The 13106-nt window shown below is 42.0% G+C and overlaps 1 protein-coding gene across 3 annotated transcripts in view; it reads left to right on the top strand.

Moving 5' to 3' along the window:
• Window positions 1-13106, top strand: part of PELI2 (pellino E3 ubiquitin protein ligase family member 2) — a 70929-nt gene that overhangs the window by 17473 nt on the left and 40350 nt on the right. For all 3 annotated transcript variants that reach the window (XM_064423035.1, XM_064423034.1, XM_064423036.1), the window contains exon 2: window positions 7291-7420. In XM_064423035.1, the coding sequence (XP_064279105.1) occupies window positions 7291-7420 (130 nt within the window). The remainder of the gene's footprint in view (window positions 1-7290; window positions 7421-13106) is intronic.

Below are 13106 nucleotides of genomic sequence, written 5' to 3'. Positions count from 1 at the left end.
TGGTGTAAATAAAGCTGTTTCAAAGCAGTTCTTACACAATTAATTTGGTATTTGCAAGCCAAGAGCAGCCTTTAATTTTCTGTGCAGAGTGAAGTTAATACAGATCAGGTGGGTTTTTCTTCAAGTGCCTGTATTACGTAAGCTAAACATGCATGAGGATTAGTCAGCTGTATTTTCTATAAATATTCTCCTGAAACAAACTTGATTTTTTTATTACTCATGTGTTACAGCTGTTATAATAGCAGGGGAGTCCTGCTGGTGCTGGAATGGGATGTGTGGAGTGGAATAATTAAAAAAATGAGTTAACCTGATCTGTAGTGTACCAGATCCTTTCATCTCTTGGAGGGTGGAGGTGGGGGGAACAGGAGGAGGCCACAGCAGCCAGGAATAGCCTTTCCTCCCCAAACCAGCAGAATGACCAGTTCTGCTCCAGAACACCAGGGAATAATTAAGGTCACCCTGGAGAACCTCAGCTAGTGCACGTGTGACTTCTTGTGGTGTTTCCAGCAGATAAGGTTCTACTTAATTTGTATACCCTGGGAAGGAGGAAAGTAGGCTCCGGCTTATCTGATCTGCAGTAGGTGCCTCTGAAAGCTTTTTTTGGTTTATTTTTTGTGGTGTACATAACCTTTTACTGCGTGCTCAGCTAATCCATGGGGCTGGCTGGGTAGATGTGAACATGAAAGTTCTGGGAGTGTAACATTAGGGCTTTGGGGTGGTTCACTGCTGGGTTCCTGATGGTAGGAGCAGCTTTTGAAAGGTAGCTAAAAGAAGTAATTAAAAGTAATTCCTAATCATGAGCCAGTGATGCAAATCAGCCTTTTCTCTGAAAAAATCTGGGGTCATGTCACAGATCAGGCCAGGCTGAGTTTCACTGAATCACTGCAGCCCCTTTGAAGGCTGGAGGACAGTACAGGGAGCAGTAAACAAAGCAAGGAGTACTAAAATTTCATGCTGGGGAGGAGAAGGCTTGTGGTGAGCACACAGGGCTGATCACTGTGCCAACGAGTGTTCCAAAAGTGCTGCAGAAGGGAATGCTTCCTGGAGTGTTTTATGATAGTAAAATGACTTCACAAATGCAAGTTGTAAGAACAAACACTTGTCTCAGAAGCAAAGAATAAAAAAAACACCACCAAACTGATTATAGCCACAATTAATGACTCCAACATACCTTTCTTAGGGATAATCAAGTCCACAGATGCAAAAACATTGCTTTTAATTGGGTGAAGAGATGAGATTATTTGGGACTTTGGAACTTGTTGGTTTGGATTTTCTTGCTCTGCAGGAAGACTGGCTTTGTTGAGCTGTATGACTGGTAGTGATTAGGAGGCATTTATGCCTATGGAGATGTCTTAGCCAGCAGAGTCTGAGGTGGGACTGTGTCTTTCACTCAGGACTTCTTCCCAGGTTGCAAAAAACAAAAGTCTTGGATCAGTGGTGTTTTGTTAATCCAAGGATGGAAGCCCTTAGGCTACAGCAATAAGCAACTCATGGATAACCATTCTTCTTAATTCTACTTCAGTTTTGTGTTTGTAACTACTTAAAATGTTTTCCTTCAGAAAGAAAGCAAAATCTGATGGGAATTAGTCTTCTAGCACGTGAGCCTGCTGAGAGAAGGAAGAGAGAACAGGTTGTTTAAGCTGTTTGGTGGATTTGGCAGGAAGTGCAGGAGACTTGAGTGACCTGGATCTCCCTTGCTGTGTGCGTGGGGAAAGTTTTAACTCTAAAGATGTTGAAACACAGTGGGGAGGCCTGGATTTTCCAGACTAACTCAAACAGGGGTGTCGTGAATTGACTGGATCAAACCTTTGGGTTGGGATGGAGCAGGTGACTCTGCCAGCTCTGTGTTTTGTCACTCTGTGGTCAGAAAGCAGCTGTACATTTTTCCAAAGGTGCAGTGGGGAAAGGGAACCTTCTGGTCAGTCAAGGCTTGTTGAGCACCTGGGGATGTGGGCAACAAGGAAAAAACAGTATAAATAAGACAGTATCCTCCTTCCAGCCTCCAAGAAACCTCAGCATTAAAGGTGTTCCTTGCAATCTGCTGTAGAGATCTGTGAAGCCCTGATTGTTGAAGGAGCAGCCGTGTGTTCACTGCCAGAACTCCCTGAGAGGAAGGGGATTAGCAAAGCTCTGGTGGTGGAGCTGCTTCTGGGACACACACTGCTGCATGCAATCAGCTGGAGACAAGCTGAGACCTAAATTCATATTGAGTTAATATATCTGTGACACTGATAAAGCAGCAGAGCACACAGTTCAAAGGGGAAATGAACCAGGAGTATCCCGTTGGCACAGAAGTACTCCTTAGCTTTGCTTCTGCTATTTGGCAACTCTTCCCCATGAGACTGAGTTTGAGAATAACTTCACTGTTCTGTTTCACTGAAATTCTCAGATAACTGGCAGACAGCAACTGCTTGTTTTCTGAAGCTGTGATGCAGAAAAATGTGTTGGAAATAATTCTTGCCTTTTTTTAAAAAAAAAAAGGAAATCCTTAGCCATTCTTTTGCTGAAATATTACTAGACACAAAATGAATTGTTGAGGTTGACACAAGGGAAGAGGGCGTAAAGACTGTGAAGTACTGGCAGTGATATTATATAAAGGGAGACACAAATACTCTTATTTTGTTGTCATCTTTGTGTATGTTGAAGCTTTCTGTTTGTGTTTTGCTATAAACATGACTTTTTCCCTTTTAGCATGTGCTCAAGGGAGGGAGTGCTGGGTGCTTCAACAGCAGAGGGTTTTCCACTTAGGACTGGAGTGTGGAGCTGTGAAAAGCTCTGGGACTGGGTGTTGCAAAGGTGAATAATGTATCTTTAGCCTTCATATGTGCTGGATGTCATGAAAGCTGTAGACTTGCAGTGCTTCCAAGGGAATCTCTCCTGCTCCCTGCTGTTTTCAGGGTTGCTGATACAAGTGCTTCTGTGGCTTTGCAGTGGGCTGGAGAGTGAGGAATGTGGTTTTAAAACTGAACTTAAAGCATAAATCTAGTTTTGTTTCCCCTTCATGTGAACTAGGCAGAGAAGTAGTGGGAACGAATTAAAAAATGAAAGGTGAGATTGCTGCTTTTGGCAGCAGTGTGGGACCACACTGGTTCAGGGAAGGTGAAAACTGAATTTTGCCGTGTGTGGAGTATGTTCTACAGGATTCTGCCAAATATGGGATCAGAGTGTACTTACCAGGGAAGATTTACTCAAGTCTGACTTTGCTTCTGCAGCTTTATTGTCTAGTGAGCAGAGATGTGCTGTTTGACTCACTAAAACTATGGAAACAACTGAACTGCAGCATCTCATCTGTTTATAGCCAAGTCTGTCGTTTGGGATGGTTTTTATCCAAAAATGACAAGGTGTGCTGTAGATCTGTTAGTAATAGACAAGGAAAGCAAAGTAAGATTAATTTTTTTTTTGTGTGTGGGGGAAATATTACCAGTGAAAATCAGGAGTTGTTCAGTTTTAGTCTTGAGGTAGTTTGTTTGCATTGATATGCAGGAGTATTTAAGTTTGATGGCTTCTATTTTGACAGCATTGTAAAAAAAAATTAGCTACATGCAGCACCTTCAATGTAAGCTAATAAATACCTTAATTCTAAGGATGACTTCCATGAGTTGAAGTCAAACTTTGAGGTGCAGGTCAAGATTTGGAGCTGTTGTACCAAGTAACAGAATTGTCATTTACTTCTTAACGCTGTCTAGGCTGGATTTTTTTTAAAAAACAAAGCCAAAATAAACATAAACCAAAAAAGCTTGTGTAACAAGCCTTCTGACAAATAGTTCAAAGCTTGTTGCTAATCTCTGAAGCAGACAAGTCCTTGTAGTACTACAAGTAGTACAAGACTTGTAGAAAGTAGGAGCTTGCCACAGTGGACTGTGGGAGAGAGCATGTGTGGTCTTGCTCTCCAGACAGCCCTGAATCCAGGAGGAGGAGAGGCTTTCATTACACATCCCAGCCATGGGAAAAGCTTAATTGGAGTTTGCAGCTCATTGTATACCAAACTCTTCAAGTGTTTGATGTAAATCTGTAGGAAACTGGCTTTGGTAATTATGGTGCCCATAGCCCATGCCAGCACCACTCCCTTATTTGCAAGGAATAGTGCTATCAACTGAGATAATTATCCCAGGAGGTTTCATGATGCAGCTTGTCCCAGTGCTGCTGTCACTGAGAAGCATTTGGGAAAGGACAGGACTGTGCCTTCCATGTGTGTTGGTCTGATGAACATCTGGAGAACTTCCAAAGAGCCCCACAGATCCATGTGTGAGCAGGGTGCTCTCAGAAATGATTGTTCTGTCACTGTGAAATTGCTTTTTTCCTAGTTTGTTTATTAGTTGGAAACAACATTTGTTCCAGGGGTTTTGGTGGCTGAAGGAGAGTTCCAGCTGCAGGTTCTTTTGGTACTGGCCTTCTTGTGAAGCAAAAAGCTCTGTGCTCATATGCTGATCCCCAAGCTGATCCCGGAGCTATGGGAGGAGTGCAAAGGAGAAGGGAAATGGCTCCTGCTTGTGGAGTGGCTTTGTGAGAGGAGATGTTTGGTGATGAGGAATTCGTGTCCCCAGTCCTTGTCCCTTCTCCACACCTGATTCCATCCTGTTGCTGCTCAGAGGGAGGCACTTGGTGCTCGCCCAGGCTCTGCTCAGTGGGAGAGAGGAGAGCGATGGAGAGGGCAGGGCAGGTTTTGTTGTAGTTCTTCATGCCTGTGCTTAGAAAAGCTGACTCAGCAAGGTGTGGGCAGCTATTCCTCCTCCAGGGTGCTGAATCCAGCTGTGTCCTGTGGGCCAGCTCCTGTTGGGAAGGAGGGCAGGGACAGGCAAGGCTGTGGAGCTGCTCAGGAGCAGGGCATGGAGGGTGGGAGGGAGCTGCCGTGGCTGGCAGGATCCAAGGGCACCACTGCCAGGCCACTGGGCATGGAGCTTGTTCAGGGCTGGGAAGCAAAGGTGTGGCTGCAGAGCCATGGGCAGGGTTAGTTTGTGAGGCATAACTAGAGAGGCTTGGTCTAGGAAAAATGAAGATATCTGCTGGTTGTGGAAAGAGGCAACTTCTCACACCCTCCTTTTTTTCCCCTTTTAAAATGTGTATGTGTCCCTAGGAATTGTCCCAGCTCTTTCTACCACTGTTGGATCAAAATCAAACTTGAAGGTCTATGAAATCATAAAACTACCATTCAGTTTGCCCTGCCTTTTGTGGAAAGGAAATTTAGAAATGGGCATAAGGAAAACCTTCCTGAGAATTTATCAGTGCTAATCAGGGTGAATGAGTTCAGCGTTCACTTTGCTTGTATTTCCTTCCTATTTGAAGACTCCAAGAGGTCTTTTAACCTTGAGCTTCTTTATTTATGTATTTTAAAAGTAATTAAACCCCACAGAGACCTGCGATGAAATAGAGTGGACTCCCTCAGTTAAAATTGTGTTCTGAAAATGAGGGAAAACCCCAGTTACGTGGTTTCAACTTCCAGTGGAACTGCTTTAATTCAGTACTGTTTAGCAGTTACACAAGTATAAGGAAAATCCATAATTAGAGGATATAAAGCTAGCAATGGTAATCTATAGCAGTTATATATTATTTCTAAGGGAATTGTTACTTTTTTAGGTTTCCAGATAAAAATACTTGTAGAAAGAATGTTGTCTTAACAGGTTAAAACTTGCTGGGATATTCCTGATGATAATGTCTTTGAAAGAAAGCATGTGCATATAGCCAGGGAGATTCAAGTGCAGAATCAAATAACTCCTATTTGAAGCTGGTATTTAAGCTGCCTGTGGAATATTTTGATGTATCTTTCTAGAGATTGGCCTCGTGATGAGGATCCACAGGCTGCGCTTCTCTGGAGTAGTTTATAACAAACTTCCAAGGTGCAAGGAGGCCTGGCATGAAATGGTAGTGATTTACTCCTGTTGGTTTTGTGCGTGTTAGGGAATCTCCTTTAATATTCCAGAAAGCCCCAGTAGTCTTCCCTATGAAAATGGGAGAGGACAGATTAAGCTGGAAGTCTCTCAACTTTCTATGTGGCTTTAGCATCATGTATTAAATGTGTATTTTTTTTTAATGTCTGGGTTTTAAGTTCTAGAGCAGTGAGATTTAAGATAATTTTTATCTTAAATCTATTCTAGCTCATGCTCAGTCATTCAGCAGTCCTGCCTTTGGGATTCCTGGAAGGGTAGGAGGCTCTCCACGTGCCTTCTCCTGTTACACAGATAGTTACATACACAGGATGTAATGATAAAAAAATATTCTGGGTTAGTGCATTGCTGCCTCTTTCCTTTTTGTATTCTTTTCCTGCCTGCAGTGTTAACCTGTAATCATAAAGACTGTAGGAGAGGGATGTGTGAGATCAGTGTAGAACAGACCTCACCTGTAAGGCAGAAGAGATTTATCAGCGGAATAACATCTGTAGTTTCTTGGGCAAAAGTCTGCAATCTCTGAGGATCAGACATGGAAGATTCAGTAAAGCCCTGAAAGCTCTTCCAGCTGAGAGCTGGCAGGAATGGTGGTGGAAAGCCTCTACCTGACCCAAATCTTGGGGGTGAGGTGATGGTGAATTCCTTGCTTGTGCACTGCAGAGAAATTTCCAATTGATCCCTTCCCTGGGGAAGGAGCTCTGTCCCCTTGAGGCTTCAGACTTCTCTGAATAATTAATCCATTGGGTCTGTGTCCTCAGGGAGAGATGAAAGAACTGTCAAGGGCTCCTGTGTTACACCTGATAAAGAAAGTCATTAGTGAGGCTTCAGATAGTCACATAAATTAAAAACACTTGCATCTTCTTTCCTTAATAATGAATAGATGAAGCCTTTAGGATTAAAGTTTTGTAAAAAATGGGGGAGACACAGCTAGAAAACCATTCTATATGAGTAACATTCCTTTCTCATAGTTTTGCTTGCCTCTAAATGACTTTGGTTTTCCATGTTGTCCCTGTTTTTCCTCCAATCCTGCATGAGGTGTGGGCAGATGGGTGGTAGGGTAAAAACATTTTAGAACTCCTCATTTTCTGAAATGAAAGTGAAGATGTAGAGTTTGTTCTTCTATATTCCTTTGATTTTAGAGGTGAAGAAGTGTCTCTGTGGCTGAAAAGCAAAGTATTTCATTTGTAGTTAATTACCTTTTAAATGAGAAAAAAATTTCAACCATTGGTAGGTAAAGAATGTTTGAATGCTCAACTCAGGAAGCAAAACTTAGCCTGATTGTTACTTTTTTTTGTTTTGCCCCATGCATTTGATGATACCAGAATATTGTGGCCAGATCACCTCTCTCTCCTTTGCTGCTTTCCAAACGGGTGGTGTTTTATGCTAAGCTTTATTCCTTTATTTCCAGGTACAATGGATCCCTCCCTAATGGTGACAGGGGGCGCAGGAAAAGCAGATTTGCCCTTTATAAACGATCTAGAGCAAGTGGAGTTAAACCCAGCACTGTCCATGTCATCTCTACTCCTCAAACATCTAAGGTATGTGACACTGGGAAATCCTGGGTTTTGATGATCCTGAGTGGAGAGCAGCTGCTGATTTACCTTGCTGCCAGTTTATTCTGTGCTTGTAGGATACTTTTGTTTAATGAAGAGGCTGCAGTGGATTTGCTTTCTGGGGTATATAGCTTTAATCCAGTTACCTGTTTAAAATAGTCTGTAAGCTCAGGTGTGAGATAATCTGACCTTCCTGCCCCTGTTCAGAAAGCTGGCTGTCAGTGCTGACTGTTTTATCTGAGCCATAGAGTACATGGGATAAAAACACAAAAAGTATTTCAGTTTCTTTCTCACTGGAGGGATACTTCTTTCCTCTTTGGGAACATAACTGACATGCTATAAAAAATGTTCTGATCCCTTTGGGCCTTTCATTTTTCTTGCTAATAATGGTACTGTACAAGTTTTTACCTGAAGTTTAGTGTGGGTGAAAGAGGAAAAGCAGCAAAGTTAATATATTAACATAGTAACATATTAATGTGTAGAAGTGTCCAGGTCAGAATTCTGGTGGTGGGATATATTTCAGGCTACAAAAGCTCTTCCTATCTCTCTTCTCAAAGCCTTTTTCTTTAAGCAAGAAGTGAGTAGAGTTCATGCTGAACTGGGGGGGGAGTTCTGTGGTGGCATTCACACAAGAGGATGGTTTGTATGAATTATACCTCACTGAAATATCTCTTGGGACAGAGAGAGAGGGAACCTACACCATGCTCAGAAATGTGTTGTCGGACTTGGACCAAGAGAAGAATGTTGTTTAATACATAGTATGGGATTGTTTTATTTTCTAATACATGGTATATGCCTGAACTTATCAAAATACACAATATCAGAGCTTGTTGTCTTTGAACACAGTGTAGGGCTTGCCTGCTGCAGATAAATGTGGTCACATATTTGGAGTGGAGTCTTTTGGATTAAAAGTTACAGGAAATATTTTACAGTGTTCTTGTTATCAAAATGAAAGCTTTTGTGAGTTAAATCTTCCTGATGAAATCAACCTTCAGAATAGAGCTGTAGTATGTGTTGGTAGTTCTGGTTTGTTGCTTAAAATGTAACAAGTGGGAAAAAAATGTGTTTTACATAGTGGATGAAAATATACACATGTTCTCACTGGATGATCTTAAGCATTTGGACTGCAGGTAGTATTTCAGCACTTGAGTTGCAAAATATTTAAACACCTGGCAGACACCACAAGGAATCTGGTTAATGTTCATCTGTGGTGTTATTGTAGTGCAGATAAAATATGTGTGCTGTACAAATTAGTGCCCTTATAAAGACAGCAGAGGATCTGGGACATTAAAGCCTTTCCTCTGAGCATTTGGATTCGGGTAGATGTGTCAAGTTGAATGTATTTTGCACTTTCTCTGAACCCTTAGAAAAGAGCTTTTGTGTATTTGTGCTGCTGTCTGGGGCAGGGCTGGTGGATGTGTGCCAGAACAGTGGTGCAGTGGCTCTCAGTGAGTGCTCTTCCTATGCACAGAAAGGACACTTAGGTTTTAAAGATGCTGTCATCAGCTTTTCTCTCATCTTAGGCACCAGAGCCTGAATTGTTTTACTGAGAATTGTTTCTGCATGTCACTTGTGTAAATGCTTGAAGAAACATAGGCTAATAAAGAGTGAGCTGCTTAGTTCTTGGAAAATAATGGGCAACTTGACCTCAAAAGTTGAGTTGTGCTCTCAGTCTTTCAGAATTGTATTAAAGAAAGATAAACCAGCAGAAACTTGTGCTGCATAGGATGTTAACAAGTTTCCTGCCTTTGCATCATTCATTTTAACTTTTCAGGTAGCAATTTTCTGTTTTTTTTCTGCTTGTCTGTCACTGTAAACTGAATCTGAGTAAAAAGACAAGTGTAGGGCACTGATGATTTTTGAGTGGTTGATTTAGCAGAGGAGGGAGAAGCCCTGACTGCCTCCATTGGTTTTGTTGGTGACCAACAGAGGCTTTAATAAGGTGCATGGCTGGTTCTGTGCTGATTGCATTAATGCAGCAGCTCAAGAACTGTAGCTGTCACCAATTTTAAGTTCGTGTGTCAGCCTGAACACTGCAATAGATGGGAAGAGGATGCTTGTCATGTTCCATTGTCCCTGCTGTGCAGGTGTCAAGGACAGCTGGAGTAGCAATGGCTTCAGTAGTAAATTTAGCTGAGCTAATTGCATGTGAATCACTGTCTTTTGTTTTTTTCCACTGAGCGCTTGTTTTTTGCCACTCTGCCTTCTGAGGTGCTGAAGAAAATTCAGAAATATTTGGCCTTCTGAGGGTATATTTATGGGGAAAAGCAGTGCATAGGGTATTAAATCTCAAGTTTTTTCAGAGTTCTTGTTGTTGTTAAAATGCAGAGGAATCTCTTCAACATCATGCACTGGACTTTAAAACCTATTTTATTAACTCTGTGCTTAGGCACCATTCAGTAAATTTTGGGGTGTCCCCAATTTGTTTTTTTTCCAGCATTGTCAAAATTGGTTTTGCTGTAAGAAAGAGCTTAAAATTCTTCTGCTGTCCTAAGTTTGTCTGTGTGGATATGTCTGGGGTAGGGATTTGGGGATGGGGGACTTTGAGTCTTCATTAACTGAGTATGGATCTTAAGATTTTAATGATCCCCTTTGTTGTTTCTTTCAAAATCATCTCCATCACAGGAGAGGCCGTTCCTTGCCTCTTGACCTGGGTATCATGATGAAGAGGAAGGTTTATCAGTCATAACAACAGAATTTGTGAAAACCTTCCTCTGACTACCAAACTCACAGGTGTAAATTTGCTGTTGGATCCTCATAGCATGGTTAGGGTTGGTGATTTTTATTTTCAAGCTATTGGAGCTTTTCAACCAAGTCAGAAATCAACTATAATGTTTATTTCATTTAGTTGAGTTGTGTTAACTGTTGTTTTCATGTACAATATTTAGTGCTGTGAAACTCCAGTCAATGTCTGTTGGTGTCTGAAATGATTACAGGGTTTACTTGGGTAGAAATATTCCAGTAAGTGCTAAACTGCAGGTGAGAGTGGGATAAAAGGTTGTCTTTAGAATAATCACCTGGAAATGATGGGCTGCTGAACTGGACTTCACTGGGTTTTGGGAGGAATAGGGGAGGCTTTCATAAGGGTTTTTTATATTTTGAGGAATTGACATTTTTTTTTGGTTGGAGATATTTGAGTCTGACAGGGAAAGAGGTGTCTGACTGAAAATAAAACTGGCTTAATACCACTGTGTAATAATATTTGAGGACAGTATGTTTTTCTTGCAGATCTTAAGCAGGTCAGTAATATGCTGTGGAAATAAAACTGTATAATTCCAATTCCTGCAAAGCGTGGATGTTCCTGTTCCAGTCCACATCCAGTCTCTGGATTCAGTGCATCACTAACTTAACACTTTGCCCTGTACAAGCACAGGTGAATCTTCACTCCTCATTGCTCCTCTTCATGACCATCCCTGGCTTCTTGCTGGATGTTTTTAGTTGGGATTCTTTTTGTGGAACAGCGGGAGAGAACTGCCCCAGTCCCCTGTGAGGGAGTGCTGGCAGCTGGCACTAACACAGAGCTCACTGCTGTTACTGGAAACTCTGATCTTGGAATCCCCCATGACTTTGGCTCTGCGAGCATTTGGATTTCTCTGTTGACTTCTGATGTTTCAGAATTATTTCCATAGACATGAAGTTTAGAGAGATGAAGAAGGGGCTTCATGTGCATATGAGCTACTTAAAGTATGGCATTAGGAAGCAGGAATTGTTGCCAGTAGCCCTCCAGGATTCCCCAGGATTACTCTGGAAATGTGACTGAATTTCCTTGTTACAGCGTGGATGGTAATTCAGACTCCAAAGTATTGAGTCAGTGAGCAAGAGAATATAACTGCTGAGCATTGGAAGGACTCCTTTTTAACAAGGGAATGTTGGGCTTTCTTGAGTGATTGTGTGTGTAATACTGACTCCAGAGAAGATTCCAAATGCCTTTTGAATTGCTGAAGACTTGAAAAACCCCACCTTTAATACCTTTTTATGGCGGTGTGTCTTGGTATTTATTATGTCTGTCTTTCTTAGGATCAAAGATTTCCTTTGGTAACCTGTGGTAGATAAAGGCAACCTGTTTTCTCCCCTATGAAATTACTATTTCAAGCTGACTGAGGAAGATCTCTCTTGACTTCCAACTCCAATTACCTGCCGGGTTGGCTTCTGCTTTGTGCTATCACAACAGCAGCTTGGATAGTCACTGGCTGGGTTCCTGCAGCTCTCATCAAGTTTCCTGCTGCTGCTGGAGAAGAACAAAACACAGCCATACGAATAATTATTAGGTCGGGGAGAGAGCTGCAATTTGTGCTTTGAGTGATGAGAGAAAATGCAAGTATAGGATCCTTGTGATTACTTATCTACTGTAGATATTGCATCTGCTTTGACGTACTTTGAGTTGGGAGTAAAGAGGCCACAAATTCTCTTGGCACTGACAGCTTTTTGGTGTTCATGCTGAATGAGAGCTGTAGAGCTCAGCTGCTGTCAGGAGGATGCTGTGTCTGTCAGTGGCTTCTCTCTTTCCTGTTGGGCTTATTTATGGTCTAATCAGTTCATGGAGCACTAATTTGTTCTGAAGTAACTTAATCGCATAGGTGTCTCAAGAGCCCTGGCTTGTGCAGAAGCAGCTTTTTCTTGGCTCATCAGACTGAGTCTGCTTGAATAATGGTTTCCTTGGTGTAATGTCCTTTTCTTCTATTAAATGAGCATCACCTTAACATGCGAACTCCCTACCCCTGTGCCCTTGCAAATAGCAGGGAATGGTTAGGCAGGAGAAGATGGTTATACCAATTTCACTGTTAGGGCTGAATAAATAACAACCCTTACTTGGTTTGAAACCCTCCCCCCTGAGCTTTTGGGTCCATGTCAAAGGTTTTGGAAAATCATTTTATAGTGTTTTCTAACAAAACCCAGATGTTTAGTGAAGGAAGGGGAATTAAAAATTGCTGAGGTCTACAACAATTATTTTCTTATGACTTAATGTTGCTTTTTGTTTTCATGCTCTCCCTTCAGAGGATTAAAAAAAGATCAAAAAATGCTTTCCTTGTAAACTCTCTTTAAACTACATCTGCTCTAAATCAATATTTTAGAGCAGATTCTACTTGAATGTGGTGCCCTTTGAAAGCAGAAGAAGATACAGTGATACACACAGGGCTGGTGTCAAGAAACTGAGGAACATTTCATTTCCCCATACGCTTCCTTGGCTTCCTGCAGGGAGCCAGGCTGTGGAAGCACTGCTGTGCAGGATCTGTCACTTTGCAGCTTCCTTGGCCATGTCAGAAATAACCTGGAGGGTTTGGCATTGTGAGAATGCAGAACCAGGAAAAGGAGAGGCTGCATCTCAGCTGAGGTTTAAATGCTGTAGTGTAAGGTCAGACGCTGCAAATCCTGCTGCCCATCACAGAATGTCCTGGATTTCTTTGTGCCATGGGAAAAGTGATGAGTAGGATTTGTCCTGGGGATGGCAGAGCCACTTGTTTCACTGGAAGATGAAAACTTCACAGCTTGAGCTTAATGTAGCATGACTTGTTTAAAACTGTCTTGTTCCAGTTTGACTGGTTCCTGCATGCTTCCCCACTGTTCCCCAGAATTTAGAGTGGAAATTTTGGACCACCTGCTGTAGTGGTGAAGCTCTGTCCTGTTTCATATTGATTCTGTTTGGACTCTCAATTGCCTGGAATGGACCTGG

The sequence above is a fragment of the Passer domesticus genome, chromosome 6 (genome assembly GCF_036417665.1).
Source record: "Passer domesticus isolate bPasDom1 chromosome 6, bPasDom1.hap1, whole genome shotgun sequence".
Taxonomy (NCBI): domain Eukaryota; kingdom Metazoa; phylum Chordata; class Aves; order Passeriformes; family Passeridae; genus Passer; species Passer domesticus.
The sequence above is the reverse complement of the archived record's forward strand: the minus strand, read 5'-3'. Positions and strand labels throughout refer to the sequence as shown.